This window comes from Ursus maritimus, unplaced genomic scaffold (assembly GCF_017311325.1).
Source record: "Ursus maritimus isolate PB19 unplaced genomic scaffold, ASM1731132v1 scaffold_3, whole genome shotgun sequence".
In the NCBI taxonomy this organism is placed as follows: domain Eukaryota; kingdom Metazoa; phylum Chordata; class Mammalia; order Carnivora; family Ursidae; genus Ursus; species Ursus maritimus.
Window position 1 is genome coordinate 50,589,483 of NW_024425563.1, and position 26,869 is coordinate 50,616,351.

General features: G+C 35.2%; 1 protein-coding gene across 2 annotated transcripts in view; it reads right to left on the reverse strand.

Moving 5' to 3' along the window:
* Positions 1–26,869, reverse strand: part of STK31 (serine/threonine kinase 31) — a 73,308-nt gene that overhangs the window by 27,687 nt on the left and 18,752 nt on the right. For both annotated transcript variants that reach the window (XM_008686401.2, XM_008686402.2), the window contains exons 8-17: positions 20,667–20,782; positions 18,492–18,651; positions 15,590–15,712; positions 10,353–10,532; positions 8,622–8,738; positions 6,894–7,013; positions 5,501–5,632; positions 4,189–4,290; positions 2,302–2,382; positions 565–690 (exon numbers count right to left, since the gene is read on the reverse strand). In XM_008686401.2, coding sequence (XP_008684623.2) covers positions 565–690; positions 2,302–2,382; positions 4,189–4,290; positions 5,501–5,632; positions 6,894–7,013; positions 8,622–8,738; positions 10,353–10,532; positions 15,590–15,712; positions 18,492–18,651; positions 20,667–20,782 — 1,257 coding nt within the window. The remainder of the gene's footprint in view (positions 1–564; positions 691–2,301; positions 2,383–4,188; positions 4,291–5,500; positions 5,633–6,893; positions 7,014–8,621; positions 8,739–10,352; positions 10,533–15,589; positions 15,713–18,491; positions 18,652–20,666; positions 20,783–26,869) is intronic.

Sequence of the window (26,869 nt, forward strand, 5' to 3'; positions counted from 1 at the left end):
CAGTTTCCCAGCTCAATAAAGAAATCAAAGAACAGAAAATTGTATTGGCAAAACTGTTGAAATTTCAAAGAGAAGTGTAAGTAAAGCAAGAATTTTAAAAGGTTATTGGATAGAATGTAGTAAGTTCACCCAAAAAAGAAAAGCCAAGTATATCCTATTAAAGGTACGTATTATTTAGGGAAATGTGGAAAACTCTGAATTCAAAATTAGTTCTGGCAGCCAAACAGGAAACATAAGCATCATGCCAGTCAACTCAAATAATTTTTTTAAGGGAGGAAGAGGGGGCTGTGGGGCGGAGGAGGGGTAGACAGAGAGGGAGAGAGAGAGTCTCTAACAGGCTCCATGCCCAGCATTGAGTGCAATGTGGGGCTCAATCTCACAACCCTGAGATCACAACCTGAGCCTAAATCAAGAGTCAGACACTTAACCGACTGAGCCACCCAGGCGCCCCTCAACTCATGTAATTTAGAAAACAAGCAGTGGATTTTTCACTTTCCTGAAAAGTAATACCACCATTCCCCCTTTATACTTCTGAATCTTCCACAAGACAGAACTTAAACTTACCTTTAAAAGAATTATCTTCCCATTAACCTCAGAACAAACCAAAGGGCGCTTGCTGCTAAGTTCCTTCATGGGCTCAGCATCAAGAAGATCCCGTTCCAAACTCATAGTAAGAAGACCACCAGAGTTCTAGGCACAAATTTTTGTTAAAGAATCCAAACCATCCCAGTACTTTTATATCATCAACATAATTAGTTACATGCTATGAAATGATTTGGACATCATCAACCCTACTGGAGAAACTTGTAAAATAAAAATACTGAAAGCTTCCTAGTTTTTCCAGTTCCTGTCTCTTGAAGTCTTCTCACCCAAAGCGTAATCAACATACATTTAATGGCTGCTACAGTTCTAGAACAAATTCTGAATATGACTGGGATTAACCAGATATGCATCCAAAAAACCCTGATGTTTACTTGGAAGACTTCATGTGTTTCCTAAAAATATTAAAATGATGACAGATACAAAGAAGGTTGTAGAATAAGAATGAGAAGTATAAAAATCATGACTACTATCAAGTAATTCTAACACCTCTGCCCCTGTTTGAAGTGGAATCCTTGAAAGTGAAAATGGTTTTCAAATATTTTAATTCTGTTAGATATTTCTGCCACTTTTTAAAAGGAATAAATTTTTTGGAGAAAACCTGATGATCAACATTTTAGATCAAGGTAAATTTATTGTGGTGTAATTTTAGTAAGAGGGGTTGTGAAATTATTTTGTTTTTATTGTTATGTGTTGTCAATGTTATTTAAGTAAACCACAAAATATAATCAACCTACAGAGGTTTCCTAGGCATACATCATAGTCGAACACCTTAAAATCATTAAATGAGTCCATCAGCTATGATTAAAACGTTTTGTAATCTTCCACAATAAAGAGATCAACACACTTCTAATTTTTCAAGTCCTACACAGCACACATACTCACTCATCCATCCTACATGAGTGTCTAAGCTAAAGTTATATAACCTCGAAGAAAATCCCACATTATTTTAAAGTCTAGTCTGGAAAAATTTTACAGTAATTGCTTTAACAATTTAAGGTGACTTTAATCTTACATATTCATGAGTTCATAACTCTATGTATACAACCATATCTGTACTATATTTAAGCTATTATTATGAATTTAATGACAATCTTAAAGAATAGATCTTTCATCCAATCCCTCATCCTTAGCAGGCAATATAAAACACAGAGCTAACTGATTCTGCCCTGAGAGCCAGAGTTTACCAATCCTGCTCCATACCGGCCTTCTGTCCAATGCATTGATCTCCCAGGCTTTGAATCCTGCAGGCCTAGAAAACTATGCCCATGTCAACATCTCTACTTAACCAATTCTCTAGAATTCTTTCCCAGCCTGCTTTAACTTAAAAGATATTTTCTGCTTAAATTCCTCGTGACTGGCAATGTCCTGCTTTTATTCTAACTCTTGAAACAACAGCTAAAATTGCTTTACCACTTCAAAAAATAAATACCTGTAATTCAAACAAGTGGCATGCAATGTACTGTATAGATATGAGGAAAAGAGAAAACAGAGAAAAACATGCAAATTAATATAAACGTTAGAATACAATACGCCAATACTAAAGATAGTCTTGAGGAAAAGTTCTACAATACCCAGAAACTATTCATCAGGAACATCTTCATAGTAAGGATGGCATAAATTTAACACTGACACACAATTTTATATCATCACTTTTCAACCCTCTACAAAGTAGTGATTCTCAGGGGCAACAAAGCTTACCATGTACTTAAGTAACCCTATTTCAGGATAAAGCAGAGGCAGCTCAGGGAACCATTTCTGTACCAAGCTATTCAGCTTCTCCTAAATTTAAAAAATATTTTTTATTATAAATCAATATATATTCAATTGTGACGTGTTGCTCTTCAGGAAAAAATAACATACTAGTATCTCCCTTACTATAAATCTAACAAGATATACAATCTAATAAGATGTATAACCTAATAAGATATGTAATCACTGATTCTACCTTCTACTACAAGAAATATCAAATGAAAACCAAAAGGCATCATTGGTCAGAGTTACCATCTGACTAACAGAAGAAAAACTTAATTATCAATTTTATCTTGGTATACATATATATAGGCACAAGATCTTGCCTAAGATCAAAGTATACACTCACTTCCAAGCTAAAATGAAAATGTGTGTTGATAACATCAATTTGCATCATAAAATTGTCATCTCTCAAAATATTAAGAACATACTGACACTTTAAAATAATACCTATTTCATTTAGAAAGGAAAATATCATAAAAGCCTTGAAAGAAACAAATATGCAGCTCTACAAAAGCCACTTTGAAGCAAATGTGAAAACTGAGGATCCTTAGAAAAGTCGTTTGTCACATTTATTAAGTAAAACTTCTAGACACTTGTCAACTCATTGGGAGATAGCTATTTTATCTAAGGTTCATAAGGTGAATAACTAAGCACACACAGATCAATTTGCTAAATTAAGCATAACGCTTAGAATGTCTATATTTTCTTTTTTTATTTTCTTTTATTTAAATTCAATTAACATAGAGCACGTTATTAGTTTCAGAGGTAGAGTTCAAGTGACTCATCAGTTGCATATAACACCCAGTACTCATTATATCAAGTGCCCTCCTTACTGCCCATCACCCACTTACTTCATCCCCTGTACTGCCCCCAACTCCAGCAACCCTGTTTGTTTCCTGTAGTTAAGAGTCTCCTATGGTTTGTCTCCCTCTCTCATGCCTATTATTTTCATTGTATTTTTATTGTTCAAAGCAGTGTTTACCTTACTTGTTCCCCCATAACATCCCTGAAACATAAAATATAATATTATTTCCATTTATTTATTTATTTATTTTTGAGTGAAAGAGAAGCTGCACACATGAGCAGGAGGGGAAGGGCAGGGGGAGAAAGAACCCCAAGCAGGCTCCACACCCAGTGCAGAGCCTGACACAGGGCTCGATCTCACAACCCTGAGATCATGACCTGAGCCAAAATTATAAGTCTAACGTTCAACAGACTGAGCAACCCAAGCATGTCATCTTCTTTCCCTTTTAAAGAGAAAAATACACAGACACACTCTCCCAAGGTCACAAAATATTAGCATAAGGATGGAGACTTAAAGATGTAAATTCCCCCCAAAATTCAGGTAGTTGCATTTTGTTATATTCTTCAACTAAATTATGCTGCCCCATTAATGTTTTCATTGCAGCATTAGATTTAAACAGTGTTGATTTAGATTTTATTAAAGGAAAAAATCTTTATGTAAAACAGAAATCAAGCAATATGTAGAAGTATGCTTGCAGTATAATCTCCACTCTTGTAAAAACAGGCAGAAAAAAGACTAAAAGGAAGTTAAGTGAAAAGTTAACAGTGACTACTACTGTTATAACTGAATGGAAAAGTTACAGGTGATATTTTTTCTTCTTGATAATTTTCTGTAATTTCCACATTTGGTACAATAGTTATGAATTATCATCAGAAATTAATATCTAAATTCACATAATTACTATGCAAACATAACTATGCAAATATAATCTCTAGCCTTGTCATTATAGTCCACTTCATAAAATGGATATATGAATTCAATTTCTACAGTAAAAACTAATTCAAAACTAAAAAGAACTAAATACTTACATATTCCTCCTGCTCACGATAAATTTCCTGAAAGACTCTATCACGCAATTGAGTTATTTCTTGTTTTATTTTCTCAATTTCAGATTCATCATGGTCATCAGACTTTGACCAGAAAGAAAAAAGTGACTTTACAAGCTTATTAAAGTAGACCAAAAACAAGTCTTCCTAATAAGAATGCAACTTCTATAGCAAATCACTCTGATTTCTGTGTATCCGTCTGTATCTAACAGATAATAGACCCTCATAACACTTACTTTTTCTAACAACGACTTTTCCCAAACTTACAAAAAGGAATAAAAAATAAAGACATAAAATCAACACATATTTTTCTTGTCTCTTACTTTGCTGCAGAATTTCTCTAAGAAGATGACCAACTGCCATTATAAAGTAAATGTCAAGAATAGGAACCAAAATATAACTAAATTCCTTGGAATTGTTTTCTACATGAGATTTGGTTAAAAAAAAAAAAGAGTAAATGTATTTATGGTGTGTCTATTAGAGGAAAGACAATGTAGGCCTCAAAAAGACTCCTTAAAACTCCAACAATAAATAAACCACCTTAAAAAGTATATATGTTTTCTATGTTATAGTTCTCCAAAAGTTAAAAAATTAAACTAAAAAAGACCCCATTCCCCACAGTCCAGAATAGGATTAAAAAACTAGAAAAAATCTTAAACCATTAAATTAGTTTCACTCCAAGTCCAATCAAGTGCTCCAAAGAGGAAGAGCCAACTCAAGTTGGATTAAGACATAATGTAGATTGCTTTTGTTCATAAATCGATCCTCAGGGGAACACAAAGAATTACCAGTTTATTCAGTTTCAAACTGAAAGAACGAGGTTAGTAGTACAGATTAGAGTTCTGAATTCTTCCAGTTCTATTATTGTATGAAAACAACTTAGAATATTTAGGAGGAATAGTATGTCCAGCCATTAAAAAGAGAGCTAACAGAGAACATCATGATCTTAAAAATACCTTATGACAAAATTCTACCTTTAGGGGATACCTTGAATGTAATAGGTTTGTATTCTATTAGGTCTTGTAACAGTCTAAAACAGAAGAATTTTTAAATTGTTCTAAAATATTTATGTTACTAAAAAAGGCAGCCATGTGGAATGTTTTCAAAGAACATCTAATGATATGTTTACACTATTAATGTAATAACTTTTCATACATAGAAAAAAAAGATAAGATATATAAAACAAAATGTAAATAAGAATTCTATTTTAAAGAATGTATTTACGCATTATTTTCAGGAAGCAGAGCAAAATGAGGTACACATGGAATTTCATAAGAACCAAGTGTTTCCTTACTTCTTCCAAGTTATTCTTTTCAACCAATTTCCATCTCAGTCGAGCTTTTAGGTTTTTCAATGTCTTTTTAATGGACAGCAAGTGATCCACACTGGGGCTCTTATTTAAACATTCAATAATCTGCTTCTTAAACTAAGTAAGAAAAAAAGTTATTACATTTTCAAAACATAGACAACAATATTCACTGAAGACATTTACTGACCATTTCTTATTTCTCTATTAAGATTCACCTAGTATTTACTGAGTTTGGATTGAAATAAGAAATTCCACAATTTTCAAAAAGACAACCTACTAACTGATTTCTTAGTTATCCACATTCCTATTCAGGAGAATATGAGTCCCAGCAATCAGAGTAGCAAAGGTAAGAGAAATATTTCAAGCTAAGAACTATCTATATCTTTGCTAGATATGATGCAAACTGAATTTCTAGTGAGGATATAAATTAAAATTACCTTCCCCAAAGAAGTGTGACAATATGTATCAACTTTTAAGAATGTCGATTCCTTTTGACTTAGTAATTAACAATTTTTAGGAATCTGAGGAACACATAAAATTATGAACAAAGATTATGTACAGTGTTGTTTATAGTTAAAAATAATTGGAAGTAACCTTAACATCTAACACAGATGAAGGTTAAATAATATTATACATCTATGCAAGTGATGATGCTTTAGTTGCTCAAAATGACAATATAAAATCATTAATCACATGGGGCAGTATTTATAATATACTATTAAATGAAGAAACATTTTCAAAACAGTTTATAAAACAACGCAATGCACATGATATATGTACATATATATAAGTCACCCTCCAAAAAGAAAATACTCTGAAACTAGCCCTGAGTATCTATCTCTTAGGCTAAGGAAATTATTATCAATGCTTTCATTTCTTCTTATCTTTCTGTATTAGCAAATTTTCTACTGTAAACCTGCACAGGTAGAGATTAGGTTTAATTTTTTTTTTGAGATTTATTTATTTTAGAGGGAGAGAGAGCATGAGCAGGAGGGGCAGAGGGAGATGGAGAGAGAATCCTAAGCAGACTCTGTGCTGAGAGTGGAGCCCAATGGCGGGCTCCATTCTTTGACCCCGAAATCATGACCCAAGCTGAAACCAAGAGTTACTCAACAGACTGTGCCACCCAGATCCCCCAGTAAAGGTTAAGTTTTGAAGAACACAAGGAAATCAAAGATTTAAGGCAATCCAAAAATTTAATATATTTTTACCAATTAAACCACTGTTTTCACTGCAGGGTGAATTTAATTACACATCAGATAACTATACTGTTTTTCTAGCAATAATAATTAGTTACCTATACACTAGGTATTAAACTACTTGAGAAAAATTCAAAGCATCAATATAGAAGTCCAAAAAAAATAAAGCATAATCCAACCTCAATACTGTCCTTGTACTTGGATTGTACTATAGCAATAAGCCTTTCCTCTGAACGGATCTTTTGTAGCACTTGACTATATGTATTTAAAATGATCTCCTTGTCTGCATCACCTTGCTCCTAAGTGAAATAAATCATACATATGGAATTATTCACAAAAGAGTATCCAAAATAATTTAAACCTCCAATAACAATGAATAAACTTTAAAATAATGCCTTTTTAAAAATTCAATTTTTTCAAAGTATTTCTTAAACACATATCTCTTTCTAGACAGAAGAGAGACTGATGTCAAAGATGTTAATACAGAAAATTTTGCTTCCATTACGTTATTATTCCTACAGCTTTCTAGAGTAGTGTTAAAGGAAATCAAGGATACCACTACACTAAATTTTAGAACTAAACAACACACAGAACTTCAACACTTTATTTTTAGAAATCATCTATTAACAACCACTTCTAAAATCAAGTCTGAAAAAGAGGTACAAACTCTCAGTTATAGAATAAATAAGTCATGGAAATGAAAAGTACAGTATAGCAATCGATAATACTGTAATAGTCTTGCAATGTGACTGACAGTGACTAAGATTATCCTGGTGAGAACGAAGTATACAAATGTCAAATTACTATGTTGTACACCTGAAATTAATGTAATATTGTATGTTGATCATACTTGAACAATAAAAAATAAAATAATAAAGTCTGACTAAACCATCTAAAAATACTATTAAAAACTATTTAAAAATAGGAAAATACAGAAATGTATATGTATTTTTCAATGCCAACCTGAATAAAACTGCAAAAGGTTAAAAGAAGCAAGTAAAAGGAACAATATAACCAAAGAAACTTTGATAAGCAGCCTGAAAAACTGGGAAAAGAGTCCCACTGAACAATAACATTACAAAATGCTCTTTTGAGGAGCTACACTAATTTTTAAATTGGCATGACAATAGAGAACATACACAGAACAGAAAGAGAGCTACTAATCAGTCTTGTATATACTTCCAGAGCTTTCCCAGATTTTATCTTAATTTTTCACAAATTCTAATAAAGTCTTTTCTTAGTCATTGGGTATGATGGACTCAATCAAATGACACAGAAAGCTGATACACTCAGATTAAGAGTAGTTTTCCTAGAATTAAACATTAGATTTTATTTTTTTAACATGAAATGTCCTATTAAAATGAAAATATCAGGTGATGGGTATTAAGGAAGACACTTGTTGTGATGAGCACTGGGTGTTAAATGTAAGTAATGAATCACTAAATTCTACTCCTGTAAGCACTATTACACTATATGTTAACTAACTTGAATTGGAATAAAAATTTGAAGAGAAAAAAAAGAAAGTACACATCATTTAACAAAGTGATGGTTACCAGAGGGGAAGGGGGTGGGGACATGGATTAAATAGGTGATGGGGATTAAGGCGTGCACTTGTCAAGATAAGCCCAGGATGATGTATGGAAGTGCTGAGTTAACTGTACTATACACCTGAAACTAATGTAACACTGTATGTTAATTAACTGGCATTAAAATAAAAACTTTAAAAAAATGAAATTATCACTGTGGAAGAATAAGAATTTGCATTGTGTTTGGATTAGAATTTAACAACGTTACTATTTCAAATAGGTCTATAAGAGGAAAACTAAGATCAGTCTTCATACTTTCTAATTAGCAAGAAAAACTATATTGCTTCAAAGGAAGCAGTAATACAGAATATCAATACTCACAATCAGAGATATCTCCAGCTCTTTGCAGACACTTGACTCACTCTTCTCTAGGATTTCATCCAGACTACTGATTGTGTCTTCAGAAGTTTGTGATTCTTCCACAGAGAGATCAAAAGCCTCATTTGCAAAAAATTAAAACATGAAAGTGTCTCATTTAATTATTTCAATTAGTATTGTGTCCTTATACCTAAAGCAGAGCATTAGCCTATGCACTGGGCAATGTGGGGGAAGTAAGGATACACATGAAAGATAACGTACTCCCTCCCAAAACTTACACATCAAAAAAAAAAAAAGGCACACACATATCACACACACAAAACACAGATTTTTTAACATAATCTGTGGTTAAGAGACATAAGAGGAAAAGTATGAAGAAAAAAAAAAGAAGGAAACAGAAACAAGACCAAGACTTTGTGAGGATAGTAAAAGAAGCAGTCTGACTAAAAGCTGGTTAGAACCTTAAATGCTCAGGTGAATAGTTCAAATCTGATAAGTAGTAGGCAGACAATGTCAGCTCTTTAACAAAAAAGGCATATGATTATGCCTGGTATTTAGTAATGATCTACTAAGGATTTAGGAATCTGGAGATTAAAAATTAAAGATTAAACACAGATGACTTCCATCTCATTAGGAAAACAAAGGTATTTTCTATCAGGAAATAAGCTTTATAATAAAGTGTTAAACAGAATAAAATCATGGGCCCAAATTATAATATAGAACATAAAAGTCATAAGCAGTCACTTTGATTTCAGAAATTAGATATGTGATTATGGAGATTTGGAACAGCTATGGAAATGAAAGAAAAGGATACATAATAGTCAACCTAAGCAGAAAGACATTCTGATCAATAACAAATTACAACAAAGAAGCAACTTAGTTATGTTAATATATCCAAGTACCAAAATGAAGAGTTCTGGAGGTAGCTCGAAGATTAAGGACTTTTTCCCCCCAAAACGAAGCTAGAAATACATATATGTCAATCATTCACACCGATAAATGACACCTTGGGTGTCCTTGCCCTTGCTGAGAAGGTTGTAAAGCAGACAGAAGAACAGAGAAAACAGAGAATCAGTAACAAAATAAGGTTGAAATTTAATTAGGGTTCCAAATATATTAATACAAAACTACATGACCGCACAGCTTTTGGAAAATTACATGGTGTTTTTACAAGAATAAATAAGAACTAAAAAGAATAATACACAAAACACCATTTCCAATATCTAGTATCAACTGAGATTAGTATTCTCCATTTATGTCAGATACCTTTAAGATATTTAAGATATCTAAAACTTAAAAGACTTAAACACTCTCAATTAACATATGTTCAGCATGAGTAGTTAGCCAACTAATGTTAAAACATACATGTCTTGCTAAAAAAGAAACTAAACAAAGAAAGCTCTACTACCATCTAAATCACATGTATATACAATAAGACCCTTATCTCTACACTATAGCTATAGAAAATATACTACACTTGTAATAAATTGCAGTGATACTATCTTATACCTAGAACGGCTTATGAAACTGTTTTTCATCTATGTTCCTAGAGAACACAAATATGTAAATCCCTCAATCCTCCATCCCAGCCCTCTTCCCCTCAATCCCTCTCTTCCTCTTCCTTTCTTCTCCACAGAAAAGAAGTTAATTATACTTGGAAAATTATTTAAAAACCCATATACCCTGGTTTAGGCTACAACACCAACACCACCACTGGGCAAGAGCTTTTATTACCTTTACAGTGTTCTGGAACCATGCTACAAGACGTTGTAGAGAAACCTCTGTTTCATTTCTAACACTGGTGAACTCCTCTCTTTTATCACACTTCCAGACATAAAATTTCTTAAGTATTTCTTCAGAGTTTGTCCCTTCTTTGGCCTGTCCATATACTGCCTCTAAAGAGGTTGACAAATCCTATAGAAATATATTCTGTTTATTAAAGTTTATTAACTTCATATTAGGATTCAAGCACCATATGAAAATCTGTGAGACAGAAAAGTAGTATGTTGAATCCTTATCCTTAACAATCTTATAAATTAAACTTAGAAACATTAGATATGAAAATATAAAACTACCTAGAAGGTGATTTATTTGGACTATAGCAGTAAAAGACAAATAATTCCAATTAAGGAAGACACTAAACATATATATGAACTTAAAAAGCATTTTAGAAAGGACTAGAAGAGACAAGAGAGCCTAGGGGCTCTAAGAATAAAACCCTAGAAATGTCACTGAGACAAGAGGAAAACTTACAAAAATCCCAGAAATTTTTATCCCAAAACTCTAAGAAACCCTTGGAAAGACAGAAGATAGTTGGTGCTTAGCAATGAGCAAGTCACTGCAAAATGGAGGAAGGCTTGTACCACAGCAGAAAATAGCATGTGGGAAAAGAGAACCTTCTTCATATGCCCTTCTCTCTCACACTATAAAGCAGTAGCACAAAGCAAGAAGCAATATGTGTATACAAGTACAGTACAGGAACCTAGATGAGGCAAAAACTGATAACCAGTACAGAAAAGTTGGCCATCCCCTAAGCATTTTCTTTTCTTCCCTTTCCCCCTGAATACCTGGTAGCATTTACACCCAAGGGTAATAGCTCCTGAAAAAGACTAGTGTCTAAGGCAGAGGGGCTTGTAGGTGCACTGAAGAGTAAGATCATTCAGAAGAAAAGCTTACAGGAAGTAGGTGAACCCAAACTGTAACCCTAGAAGCTCTGAGAAATAGCCCCATCCTATTCCCTAAACCCATCTGAAGTCTTTGAAGTTTTATTCCAAGCTTTCACCCCACCCTAGGACCCCTCTACCACCCTATCCCATACCTACACTACAGCACAGAACTAAGATAGCTTATAGTTCCCCAAGGGAATATGAGATCTTTGAGGGGAGGTACAGAGGAGGATGAAATGTGTGACTAACAGGAGAACTCTGAAAGGAATGTAACAAACCAAGCCACCTTATAAAAAGGAAGCAAAATCAAGAACTCAAAATAAACATAATACTCTCAACAAAAAGAAAGAATACTGAAAACACAAAGCAAAACCATGTACTTATAAACAATGACCAACTGAAGTTATTAGGTATAAAAGAAATAATCTTTGAAATAAAGAACACAATGCATTCACTAAATGGCAAAAAGGATACAGCTAGAGAACCAATTAGTGAGCTAGATGGTTAAGTCAGGATTCCTCAGATCCCCCCAAAAAGAAACAGAAAGGGACAAAAAGAAAAAATGGATGAACAATTAAAAAATGTAGAGGTCCTTGGGGCGCCTGGGTGGCACAGCGGTTAAGCACCTGCCTTCGGCTCAGGGCGTGATCCCGGCGTTATGGGATCGCGCCCCACATCAGGCTCCTCCACTAGGAGCCTGCTTCTTCCTCTCCCACTCCCCCTGCTTGTGTTCCCTCTCTCGCTGGCTGTCTCTATCTCTGTCGAATAAATAAATAAAATCTTTAAAAAAAAAATGTAGAGGTCCTTAAATGCAAGCAATTGTTTAAATGTTTAAATAAGATATCCTGAGACAGGGGTGCCTGGGTGGCTCAATTGGTTAAGCATCTGCCTTCAGTTCAGGTCATGGTCCCAGAGTCCTAGAATCGAGCCCCACTTTGGCTCCCTGCTCGGTGGGAAGTCTGCTTCTCCCCCCGCTCCTCCCCCTGTTCATGCTCGATCACTCACTCTCTCTCTCTCAAATAAATAAAATCTTAAAAAAAAAAAAAAACAAAGATAACCTGAGACACTAAATACTTTACAAAATCAACCACACAAAACCCTCTTTGAAAGTACTCTTAGAGAGGGGCACCTGGGTGGCTCAGTCAGATAAGCATCCAACTCTTAGTTTTGGCTCAGGTGGGTCATGAGATTGAGCCCTGAATCGGGCTCCAAGCTCAGTGGGGAGTCTGCTTGAAAATTCTCTCCCTCTGCCCCTCCCCCCACTTGCACGCATGCATTCTCTCTCTCTGAAATAAATTTTTTTTTAAAAAGTACTTAGAGAAAACACTCCAATACACAGAGAAAACCAAAAGATACCCAACAACTTATGAAATAAGAATGAGAGAATAACTCTAAAGCTTGTTATCTGAATTATCATTTAGAATATCCATAATACTCTGATTAAAATCCTAAACAATTATGGCTGTTTGGTTAGCTGATTTGGGGGAGGGAAATACACAGAAGGAAGACACACGAAAGACAAGTGAGAATGTTCTAAGATATTAGTGGTAGAAGGTAGAAAAGGGGGGAAAAAAGAAACCATGATAAACAGAAACACAAAATAATTACAGAAATAAGTTCTAGTAAAACAGTAATTATAAACATATAAATCAAGTTACCCATCAAAAGATAAATTTATACATTAGATTCTTTTAAAAAATGATGCATTCATATGTTGTCTAAAAAAGACATTCAATTTAAAATAAAGGGTGCCTGGGTGGCTCAGCTGCTTAAGCGTCTGCTGTCGGCTGAGGTCATGATCCCAGAGTCCTGGGATAGAACCCTGCACTGAGCTCCTTGCTCAACAGGGAGCCTGTTTCTCCCTCTCCCTCTGTTGCTCCCCCTCTCCCCCTCCTTGTGCTCCCTCTCTCTTTCTGTCAAATAAATAAATAAATAAAATCTTTTTAAAAAATGAAAATAAAGGGGGCGCCTGGGTGGCACAGCAGTTAAGCGTCTGCCTTCGGCTCAGGGCGGCTCAGGGCGTGATCCCGGCGTTCTGGGATCGAGCCCCACATCAGGCTCCTCCACTATGAGCCTGCTTCTTCCTCTCCCACTCCCCCTGCTTGTGTTCCCTCTCTCACTGGCTGTCTCTATCTCTATAGAATAAATAAAATCTTTAAAAAAAAAAAATGAAAATAAAATAAAGGGAGGGGGAAAAAGAAAAGATAAACAGAGCAAATGATAACCAAAAAAAAAAAAAAAAAAAAAAAGGAAAAAAAAAAAATAAAAAAAAAAAAAAAAAAAAAAAAAAACAGGTAGAAAAGGAATTCTTAAAGGAAACAATATTTTAACACCATAAAGGAAAAATAAGGTTACATAATGGTTAAAAAGAAAACAGTTTAAAATACATAACAATCATAAATAATTTAACACCCAACAATACAGCACCAAAATTTTTTTAACAATTTAAAGAACTAAAATATATAACAAAAATATCGCAAAACTGATAAACTGATCAGACCAAAAAGTAAGCAAAGATACAGAAGATTAAGGGTTAAAATAATAGCTATACATCAGGAACTGCACACCAAGAATGCACAGAATGTACTTTTTTTTTTTTTAAGATTTTTATTTATTTATTTGACAGAGACAGACAGCCGGCGAGAGAAGGAACACAAGCAGGGGGAGTGGGAGAGGAAGAAGCAGGGTCCCAGCGGAGGAGCCTGATGCGGGGCTCGATCCCAGAACGCTGGGATCACGCCCTGAGCCGAAGGCAGACACTTAATGACTGTGCTACCCAGGCGTCCCGGAATGTACTTTTTTAACTTATAAGGAACAGTCATGAACAATCAACCATGTATGTTAGGCCACAAAAGAAGTCTCAATAACTGTTGAGGAAATCAGAAATCATGAACTTTAATTTCTTTGACCTCCATTACTGTAGTATAAGTTTTATTTCTTAAGTACTTGAAGAATATAAGTAAATATCAAACTACTTCACCAAAATAGAAGTTTAAAGAATATTCTGGTGACCGAGGGGAACAGTAGAAAGAGAAACAAACCAGATACAGCAAAAAGTCTCATAAGATTAAACTTTAAGAAAAGAGTTTTTAAAACGATCTCGGTTGCAAACCTATGTTTACTAACAGTTCACAAGAAGAAATAAACCTTTACAGGGTAAACTAAAAATTGCGCTGTAGACATACATTCTTACTACACCACTGCCCTTTTGTATGCAAAGGTTACTTCACTATTCTGGAAGAACTTATACTATACATGGTATCTTCTAAACTACATCTTCCTCCAGGCAGACAGAAAGACAGTGCCCAGATGTCCCCAATATCCTTTTCTCCAACTCTCTAGCAAACTCATTCGCTGCAGTCCAAAATGAGACAAGGATGCCAACTAGCACAGCCACGATTTAACTTACTAAAGATGCTGACCAAAGCAGTAAAAGTTCAAAGATACAGAAAAAGTAGATGGCGAAGAGGATTGTTGTTTTCAAATGATATGACCACAAAGAAAGCTCAAAGAACATTAATAGAGAAATTAGAACTAAAAGAGAGTTCAGGAGAGTTGTTAGAGACATCAACAGTAAAAAAAATAATAAAAAATAAATACATACACACATAAATAAAACAGTATTCCACTACACCACCAAAAATAACTAAGAAATGGAAAGTAAGATAATATACACAAAAGCAACCAAAAGCATACATATTAAATGAAAAAATGCCAGAGGCCTCTTAAGAGAAAAATTTTAAACATCAGCAAAGGACATTAAAAAAAAGATCTGATTAAGTGAAGAGAACAATCACGTTAATAGGTGGAATGGTTCATAACACTGTTACACGCCCGTTCACTCCAAATTAAAGTCATTGCTGAGATGGCAGGATAACGCTGAAGACAAGGGTCCATAACATCCTATAGCTATTGTACTCTAGCCCCTAATCCTGGATCAGGACTCCTCTCCTAAACTCTTGACATGTGACCCTACCAGATTTTCGCTAGAATGCAACAGACAACAGGGACTCACGTGCCTGCTACTGCTTCTGTCTCCATGAGTTTTCCCAGTGAATGCCGCCCTAGCAACCCTGATGTGTCTGACCATTTTACCTTATTTGCAGGATAGATACATATACATACATAAACATATTAAATAGATTAAAGTAACATTTTAATTCTATCAAAGAGAAACTAGAATTCATCAAAGAGAAGAAAAAGTTTGCAACCATCAGTACTATCTGGAGTCTCAAGGTAAATGCCAATTTCACCTCTCAAATGATAAACATATTTTAATGTATATACATCTTTTTAACTTCTAACCTGCAATGTTTTCAAGCGTTTATTAAGAGGTAACTCATCTACTTCCAGAATAAAAACTTCTACTGCCATGTTCAGTTTCTGTTGCACTTCATTTCTTTTGGCAATCAAAATATTCCCTTCATTCTGGAGAAAGAAAACATAGAATAACCATCATTAACACATCAGGTGGTTTTTTTTTTTTTAACACATTGACCTATGTCAAAAAAAACTGATGTCTTAAAGTGAGTAAAATTTAACATTACATTCTCCAAACACAATAGCTTTTAAGACAAATATTTCTCTCCTGAAATCACCAAACTCACAAAGAGCTTTTCTCTCCCTTAATTAGAAATAAGACATTTAATAATCCTGCTCTGATTTTTCCCATTATATGTACAACACTGAAATTTTTGTTTTTCTTTATGTATTTTTATTTATTTATTTTTAAAGATTTTATTTATTTATTTGACAGAGAGAGAGACAGCCAGCAAGAGAGGAAACACAAGCAGGGGGAGTGGGAGAGAAAGAAGCAGGCTCCCAGTGGAGGAGCCTGATGCGGGGTTCGATCCCAGAACGCCAGGATCATGCCCTGAGCCAAAGGCAGACGCTTAATGGCTGAGCCACCCAGGCGCCCCAAAATTTTTGTTTTTCTTAAGAAAATTATATAAGTTCCTATTATTAACTACACACTAACTCCCTCTTACTCCCATTCCACCCTCAAGTCCTTCATCCACTTATCCTTCAAGATTCAGTTAATCTCCACCATGGTAAAACCTCCAATTTGTCTAAGAGGCTATGTTTGGAAATAGGCATATGAGAGAGATTATATTCTAGTACTTATGAAGCTATACTGAAACTATTTATATGTATATTCCATACCCAAGAGAGAGGATCATGTCTTACACAAATTTGTGTCTCTGCTACCTATAACAGTGTCTGGTACACACACTTACGAGCTTGAATTTTAGAATATTCTTTTTTTGTGTAAGCTCAACCAGACCATTTTTTTTTTAAGATTTTATTTATTTATTTGACAGAGAGAGACAGCCAGCCAGAGAGGGAACACAAGCAGGGGGAGTGGGAGAGGAAGAAACAGGCTCCCAGCGGAGGAGCCTGATGTGGGGCTCGATCCCAGAACGCTGGGATCACGCCCTGAGCCGAAGGCAGACACTTAATGACCGCGCCACCCAGGCGTCCCTCAACCAGACCATTTTATAACTATATAGAAAAAAGAAAGAATCTCTTCACCAAAAATACACATGGCAATCAAGTTAAGGTAGTGTGCAAAATACATAAATGAAAATAATAATACTAGGACCTAAATTAAGTTCAATAAGGGAAATAAAATGGCAGGGTGCCTGGGTAGCTTAGTCGGTTAGGTGTCCACCTCTTGATTTCAGCTCAGGTCATGATCCCAGGGTCCTGGGATCAGGCTCTCTGCTCAGCGGGGAGCTTGCCTCTCCCTCTCCCTCTGCCTGCCACTCTGCCTGCTTGTGCTCACTCTCTTTCTCTGTGTCAAATAAATAAAATCTGTTTAAAAAATATTTTTTAAAAATCTACCAAAATACCAAGTCTTGGGGCTACAGTAAACCCTCTCCCTCTCTGTCCTGAATCACTTTCCTATGTTCAAACCAGAAAAACAACAAAACAAAAATTAAAATGCAGTTTTTTTTCATCTTATTACATGAAAATACATCATTAATTATTTTAATATTGACAATACAGCTTAAATGGAAAGAGAATACAGTTTGCAGTCAGACACATCTAGGTTCAAATACCATGTTAACATTTAGAACTATATAATCTTCAGTAATTTCCTTAAACCCGGTAGGCCTCAATTTCCTCATTTATAAAATAAAAGCAAAACTGTCCATTCTAAAAGTGTAAGAAAAAGTTTACAAAGTACCTAATAACATTACCTGTGTTTCATATAGATTCAAAACTTACTGATTCTGCCACTTTTTTCTTCCATAATCAGAAGAAATCAGTTAAGGGTCTAACATGTAAAATGACACAAATACAAGCCCTTCTTCAAATTTAACACTCCTGGCATTTCCAAAGTCCTAGTTATTCTGTTCACGTCTCACTTAGAGTCAGCTAGGTTCCCAACTGGGCAACCTAGGTATGAACTGGGAATAAGACTTTCAGGGTACAATCCTCAGAGGTAGAAACCACCAGTAATTCAGATGGGCAACTCCAAACACAAGTATAGAACTCACAGGTACTATGGAAAGCTATGACTGCGGTAAGTATCTTTATATGAAAAACAAGGAGTTCTGTTCAGCTCAATATAAACTAAAGAAAACTGTGAGAGGAAATATACTTGTACCTATGCTAATAAATATTTCATAGGAAATAATCTGTTCTTTATACCCTCCCCTACCCACAAATAACCACCTCTCAATAATGGGCGGCTTAAATAGCATTTAATAGTAAGGCAGAGTCCAGCACTGCAGCATAAAACACACCATGCAGACCTAAAAACAAAATACATTAGCAGGTGTCACAGCCACACTGGCTTACAAGCTTCATCCCCCTCAAAAGCTGCCATCTTTGACGGGAATAGTTTCCAAAGTTCCTCAAGGATAGTATGCCCAGTTGCAAGAGCCCCCACCAAGTATGTGTAGTTTAAAATTCCTCAAGTTCAGATATAAAATACCAACTAGGGAGATTTACCTAACCAATGTTCATGCAAAAGGGAAAAAGATTTTGTTAACACTTTATCCACAATCGCCATTTATCTATCTTATCTTTTTTTAACAAGGCAATAAAATTAGGAATCAAATTACTAATATGAAGATGCTATAAAAATTAAAGATTTCATGCAAAGTATCAATCACTATAATATCTATAATCCTTTCTCAAATGATATCCCCTTATGATCAACAAATAAAACCATAATAAAGAAAAAATCTTGACCCACCACATTTTCACAAGTTTTTATGTTCTCCTGAGCAAGATTGTATTCTGCCCAAATTCTCTCTAATTCAGTCAAAGAAGCTGGGGTAGTAAAGCACTCTTCATCTAACACTTGCATAGCATCTGAAAGGTCTTTTCCAAAACGAACATTGATGTTGACATGTCTATTTAAAAACAAAAGCAAAAAGGAAAAGATCAAGAAATTTATAGGTTGATATGAGAGAAAGTTTCACTTAAATAATAATGGTCTGAAGTTACAACATACAACATTGTCTATGAAGAGGTACTTGCTAAAACCTTACATAAAATCATAAATTAACTGGTATAACTTGTAATTAAAAAAATATTTGATTCATGGGGCACCTGGGTGGCTCAGTTGGTCAAGCACCTGACTCTTGTTTCAGTTCAGGCCATGATCTCGGAGTTGTGGGATGGAACCCTGCGTTAGGATCCACACTTGGCAGAGAGTCTGCTTGAGATTTTCATTCTCCCACTCCCTCTGCCCCTGCCCCCCTGCTCATGCTTACAGACACTCTCTCTCTCAAATAAATAAATCTAAATTCAGAAAAAAATATCAAATAAAACTTTTATTAAAAAACTTTTACACGGGGCGCCTGGGTGGCTCAGTCCATTGGGCATCTGCCTTCGGCTCAGGTCATGATCCCAGGACCCTGCTCAGTGGGGATCCTGCTTCTCCCACTCCCCCTCTGCTAGTGCTCTGTCAAATAAATAAAAATAAAATCTTTAAAAAAAAAAAAACTTTTCCATAAAGGATAATAACTTCAAAGTCTGCAGAACATTAAATGATATCAAATAGACCTTCAATGCTGGTATACAGTTAGATTTCTGAATAATTCTTGAAAAACGGTAGACTTAGCCAATCTTGCTTACCAAGACTGCAGGCACATTAGTCCCTGTACCCTATTAAGCAGACTAGCATTTGTGGAGTTGAAAAAAGGAAAAAAAAAAAGAAAAAAAGCAATTGGAGAAGCAGGCCAGCTAGCAAAACCAACAAGGTCCATCCATATTCTTTTCTCTAGTTTCAAACTAGACTGCCACCATTCTAATAGCACATTATTTCCTCAAAAATGTACTAAAATATATTGGATTATTTTGGTCCTAAGTCTGTCTCATAGCTGTGGCAGTGTAGCCACTTAATTTTTGGTAGTGCATCAAAAGTTAATTAGGCTCTAGAGGGACAAAATTATTCAAACTATCTAGAGGCTTGTAAACCAGATGACAACTGATGGGACTTATACTGGGGAATATAAATTTCCACTGGACAAAACACCAACACAGAGTATTAATTCGGACGACCATCTTCTTACTGTTTCAACGTATGTGAGAAAATTAATTACTGATTTAAGTTCTTTGTGTAGCATGAAAAGGGAACTAAGGTATCTTGAGAACTCTTTTTTTTTCCACATTCCAGAAAAGAATGACAAATTATCCCTAACCAACAGTAAGGCAATCATCTATTACTTTAAAATACCTAAGTAAATCATATACAGAGTCTGACAAATGCTGAATAAACTCTGCACAAGACTTGCTAACCAATTTCTTCTCTTCTGGTCTTCCACAAAGACCACTTTTCTTCTGACTATACAAAAACCACTTTTTCTTTCAAATCTTTAGTTTTGGTATAAGCCTAAAAATAACACCAAGCAATACAAATGGGCATAGTAGCTTCCCATCAAACTACCATTTAGAACTCATGCTGATTTTTTAATTTCACTCTCATAGGTGACCTCTCATATAACTCCATGTAGTGACAAAGGAATGCTGAAACAAACACTATAAAATTCATCTCAGGAATGTGTTTTTAGTTTCTCTCTTTAAAGCCATAAAAACATAAAGATTAAGTGTCAAAGGAAATATGGTGGGCATATAATTTAAACAAAGAACTAATTAGCAATTATTTTAAATTATCCTTCTCAAAGAGCCTGGGTGGCTCAGTAGGTTAAGTGTCTGACTCTTGATTTCAGCTCAGGTCATGATCTCAGGGTTGAGATTAAGCCCCAAATCAAGCTCTGTGTTCAGCACCGAGTCTGCTTGAGATTCTCTCTCCCTTTCCCTCTGCCCCTCCCTCTGCTTGTGTACTCTCTCCCTAAATAAATAAATCTTAAAAAAAAATAAATTAAAATTAAATTATCCTTCTCAAAAATATGCTTTTACCTACCTAATTTCTTTCAATATTTCAACCTTAGCTGCCAGATTTTCCATTCTGGTACCTACATGAGTCTTCAGAGTGCTTTCTAAATGTTTTGTCAAATCCATGGTAGTTGCTTTCTCTTGCTGCAACGAAAAACAAACACATCCTAGTGAATCTCAAACAAGAAACTATATTTCTACTGTCACTTAAATGATTTTAAGGCAAAACTAAAATTTTAAAGGTTAAAAAATATTGGGGTACCTGGCTGGCTCAGTTGGTGAAACATGCAACTCTTGATCTCAGGGTCATGGGTTTGAGCCCTATGTTGGGCATAGAGATTACTTTTAAAAAATTGGGGGGCACCTGGATGGCTCAGTCAGTTAAATATCCAACTCTTGATTTTGGTTCTGGTAATGATCTCAGGGTCATGAAATCAAGCCCCACATTGGGCTCCATGCTCAATGTGGAGTCTGAGATTCTTTCTCTCCCCCTCCCCCCCACTAATGCTCTCTCACTCTTGCTCTAAAATAAACAAATAAATCCTTTAAAAAAGTTTTTTTTAAATCTTAAACCACAGGACAACTGATTTCCCTACTAGTTGGGATCTGAAAAAAATAATCTATTGCAGTCTTCTGCCTTCACACAGATTACAGACTCTTATCTTTCATTCTAATAAAAAGCCAAATAGAAACAAATTTCACATACTTTATGTCTTAATACTTAAATTTCAAAAAGATAAGTAAAAGATCCCCAGAGACACCAAATGATTATCAATGACAATTTATTTTTTTGACAAAGTCCTGTGTCATTTTATATTACAAAACAATCAAAAACATCACTTCCTTGACCCAAGGTAGATTAAACTCCCTGATTCTGAGTGGTATCTCAAATACAAGTCTACCATGATTATCTAAAATAATGTATAGAGCAGTAATATGAATAAGGACCTAGCAGTTTTATTCTAATTACATTCCAAACCAGATATTACATAAACATAGAAATTTTACTCAGTATTTGAACAACACGCTCCTTAGTTCTCATATTCTCTCAAATTCTTCAGTTAAATAAAAAGAGAGAACCAGCATATACTGAATGTTTATGCTTATTACTAGTATGCTACACTCAGATATGTTCATGTCCTTCTGCTCCCATTTGTTGAGTAGGATGACCATGAAGAATCAGTTATGTTTGTTCTTAATTCTGTGTATATCCACTGTAATTGTTATAATATAATTACTCCAAAAATACATAAATCTAAGAAATAGGAGTGGGAAAATAAAAAGTTGTTAAATCTTTGAAAATTTTACTTAATGTTTTACAAAGACATTAAACAAATCTTTAATACAAATTACTAATGAATTATATGTGAAAGAGAACTATAAAATACTGAGGAAAAGAATCATTTAGATCTAAAAGAATTGTGAAATTAAACTGGTTCTCAAATATCTTGAGCTTAGTAGTCCACTTGTATTAAAAAAAAAAAAAACACCTGGAAATCAGATGAAAACAATAAGAATGGTTTTCAAGACAAAGAACAAATAAGACAAACAGAAAAGATGGCAAATTCAAACCCAACCACATCAATTACAAGAAATGCAAATTAGCTTAACACTCCAATTAAAAGATAGGAGATTATAAATCTGAATGAAAAAGCTAAGATTTAACTATATGCTGCTCATAAGACACACTTATTAGATATAAAGAGACAATATAATTTTATATTAGATATAAAATTAAGGGATAGAAAAGCTATACCATGCAAACAGGGCTATATTAATATCAGGCAATGTGGACTTCAATAGAGGGAGCATTCCCAGAAATAAACAGGGATATTGCATAAAGATGATTCATCAGGAAGACACTATTCTGAATGTGCATGCAACTAATAACAAAGTTTTAAATTCACAAAGTAAAACTGAACAGAAAAAAGGAAGAAACAGACAAAACCACAATAATACCTGGAGATCTCCTCTCTGGGTACTGACAGAACAAGTAGACAGAAAAATCAGTCCAGATACAAAAGACTTCAATACCACACTATCAGCTATATGATTTGATTTCTAAAACACTCCAGCACACAACTGTAGAATATATTTAACTTTTTAAAGTATGTGGAACATTTCTGAAGACAAATTGTACGCTGGGTAATAAAGTAAATCACAATAAATTTAAAAGAACTGAAACCACAGAAAGTATGCTCCCTAATACCAAGGGATTAACTAAAACTCAGTAACAAAAATATACTGGGGGAAAAAATCTCCAAATATGTGAAAATCAGACAACATATTTCTAAATAATTCATGATTCAAAAAAAAATCACAGAATTTTAAAAATGTTTAATTAATGAAAACAAAGTATCAAAATCTGTGGGCTACAGATAGAGCAGTACTTAAAAGGAAATATCTTTAAATGTTATGAAGAACAAAAGATTAAAAACGATATGAATTTCCATCTAAAGAAGATAGAAGGACAAATTAAAGAGGAAGGAAAGCAATCATAAAGTTTAAAAAATGAATTAATAAAGTAGAAAAGAAATAAATTTTAAAAACCAACAGATACAGAAATCAGTACTTTGAAAACATTAAAAACTTCAGGATTCTGATCCAGCATGCAAAAAGCCTGGAAGTCACTACCCCATCCTAACAACAAGTAAAAAGCTGAACAAACTGAAAAATCAACAAGCGTTCTTAGATTTTAAGAAAGATGAGGTCACAGGGCAAACTGCTGCCCCCAAAACTGGAGAGACAGACATGGAAATAAAAGCCATTCACAACTTATATGGAGCAGCAACCTCTGAGGGAACCAGTCTGGAGCAGGTAAGCCTCAATTTCAAATGACAATTGCTGACGACTCAGTTTGAATAACTCAGAGTTAAAAACTCCAGGCAGACCCAATTATCAGGATGCCTCCACTTTTATATAAGAGTTTTACCCCCAGGATCTCTACAACGTTCTCACAGTATAAATATAAGAAAAAAATCTCCTCAAGCTTCCAAAATGGAAAGGGGAAAAGGAAGCATTTTACACCAGAGTACTCTGTTCTTAACAAGATCTGCCCTCCGGGAAATTTCTTTTTAAGATTTTATTTATTTATTTGACACAGAGAGAGGGCGTGCACGTATAAGCAGGGTGAGCAGGAAAGGGAGCGTATATAGTAAAAAACAAAAAACACAGTTCGAAGACACAAAGCAAGAATCAGACTCAGACATGGCATGGATAGATGCTGGAATTGTCAGACCAGAAATTTTAAACATGATATGATTAATATGCTAAGGACTCTACTACATAAGTAGACAGCATGCAAGAACAGATGTGCAATGAAAGCAGAGAGATGGAAATTCTAAGAAGCAGAAATACTATAGATCAAAAACACTAGAGCAGAAATGAACAATTTTGATGCACTTAATCAGTACACTGGTCATGGCTGAGGAAAGAATCTCTGTAACCCAAGATACGTGAGTGCATATGTCCACAAAAAGACCAATACAAAAATATTCACAATGGCTTTATTCATAACAACTAAAAACTAGAAACAAACACCCTAAACACAAACTGTGGTATACTGCTACAATGGAATACTACTCAGTAATAAAAATGAACAAACTTCTAATATACGCAACATAGATAAATCTCACCCATTATATTCAGTGAATGAAGCCAGACACAAAAGAATACATATCAGAGGATTCCTTTTTTTTTTTTTTTAAAGATTTTATTTATTTATTTGACAGAGAGAGACAGCCAGCAAGAGAGGGAACACAAGCAGGGGGAGTGGGAGAGGAAGAAGCAGGCTCCCAGAGGAGGAGCCTGATGCAGGGTTCGATCCCAGAACGCCAGGATCACGCCCTGAGCCGAAGGCAGACGCTTAACGACTGAGCCACCCAGGTGCCCCCCAGAGGATTCCATTTTTATGAAATACAGGACCAGGAAAACTAAACTATGGTAATATAAATCAGAATAGTGGTTGCCTTGAGTGGGAGGAAGAGAGGTTAGACTGTAAGGAGGCACCAAGGAACTTTGTGAAGTGGAACTGAGCATTTTTTATCTTGAGTGGGTAAAGCGGATGGCCTGTAATCCATTTACACTCTTCATGGAAGAGGACAGGGAACACTCCAAGAGAAAAAAAAAAAAAAAGGCAGGTAATTAATCTCCTTATCAACTAGACCTCTAAAGAAACAGACTATTTTCTAAGAAGAAGAGATCTTATCTCCAAAATGCCCTTCCTTAGGAGGATGTCCCCAGATAAAAGGTTAGTTATGGGGCGCCTGGGTGGCTCAGTCTGTTAAGTATCAGACTCTCAATTTGGGCTCAGGACATGATCTCAGAGTTGCAAGATCTGGCTCTGTGCTCAGCAGGGAGTCTTCTTGGATTCTCTCCCCCTCTCTCTCTCTCTGCCCCTCCCCTCTCCCCAGCCTCGAGTTCGCTCTCTTTCTCTCTAAAATAAATAAATAAATCTTCAAAAATAAAAATAAAAGGCTAGTTATAATGGACAGAACTCAAGATTTATGGATTAATGAGGCAGAGCTCCCTGGAGAATCCCACATACGCATTTAAAGCCTGAAAATTGAGTTCAATTACCAATGGTCAGTGATTTAATCAATCAGACCTAATGAAACCCTCATTAAAAAAAAAAACAAACTTCAAATAATTAGGTTTTAGGGAGCTTCCAGATGGGTGAACAAACCCATGTACTTGTAGAGTGGTAAGCTAAAATACCCCTGGGGCGCCTGGGTGGCACAGCGGTTAAGCGTCTGCCTTCGCCTCAGGGCATGATCCCAGCATTATGGGATCGAGCCCCACATCAGGCTCCTCTGCTGTGAGCCTGCTTCTTCCTCTCCCACTCCCCCTGCTTGTGTTCCCTCTCTCGCTGGCTGTCTCTATCTCTGTCGAATAAATAAATAAAATCTTTAAAAAAATAAATAAATAAATAAAATAAAATACCCCTAGCTCCCCTACTCCACCTTTCACCCCCATTATAACTTCCTCTATGCATCTCTTCCTTTTATTTGGTTGTTCCTGAGTTACATCCTTTTTAATAGAACTGTAATCATTAAGTATAGCACTTTCCTGAGTTCTGTGAGTTGTTTTAGTGAATTACTGAAGAAGGGAGTAGGGATCATAGGAACTCTCAAATTTACAGGCAGAAGTGTAGGTAGCCTGGGAACCTTATTGTGACTGGAATCTAAAGTGGAAGAAGTCTTAATGGGACTGAGTCCTTAACTTGTGGGGTCTGTGCAACTCCTGGTATTTAGTATCACAAATGAATTGTAGGACATCCAGTTGGTGATGGTGAATTGGAGAAACAGTGTTTGGATGGCACATTTAGTGTAAGAAAAAACTTACGCATTTGAAAAGTACACAATATTCTTGGAGGGAAAAATGCCCTGAATCCATGAGCAAATCTTGAGACCTAACTACCATAAAAGGAAATACATGCAGATAAAGGAGCCTCTTAAGCAACACAAGGAAGCAGATTAAGCAATTTAAGAGGTTTATCATCCAAAATGCAATGCATAGGCCTAAACTAGGATCCCAACTAAGAAACTAAGGGACATTCATAGAACAACCCAGGAAATCTGAACACTGGATATTAAAAGATATTAAGGAATTACTGTTAATATTTAAGTATGAACAGTATTACAGCTATCTTTTTCAAAGTTATTTTATACTAGAGGCACACACTAAAACATATACAGTAGAATATTATGAATGGGATTTGTTTTAAAATAACTCTGGGGCGCCTGGGTTAAAATAACTCTGGGGCTCAGCTGGTTAAGCGTGTGCCTTCGGCTCATCGAGCCCCGCATCAGGCTCCCTGCTCAGTGGGGAGTCTGCTTCTCCCTCTCCCTCTGCCCCTGTTCATGCTCTCTCTAGCTCGCTCTCTCTCTCTCAAAATAAAGTAACTCAGGAGGTATAGTTTAAAAAAAAAAGACTGCCCATGTGTCTAATAATTGTAAAAACCAGGTGATGAATACATAAGGTTAATTATTCAACTCTCTCTCCTTCTGGACTATTTGAAATTTCCCACAGTTAAAAGTTTTTAAAAGAACATAAAAGGAAATGTAAATGAGAAAATTATTAATCTTTCAAACATTCAATGAAATCCAAAGATGATTAGTTTGGAGCGTAAGAAAAAATTTCATCTATAAACAAATATAAAGAAAGGAGAGAATGAGAGAGGAGGAGAGAAAGGGAAGAAAACAAAAAGTGACAGCAAATTAAAGAGCAGAC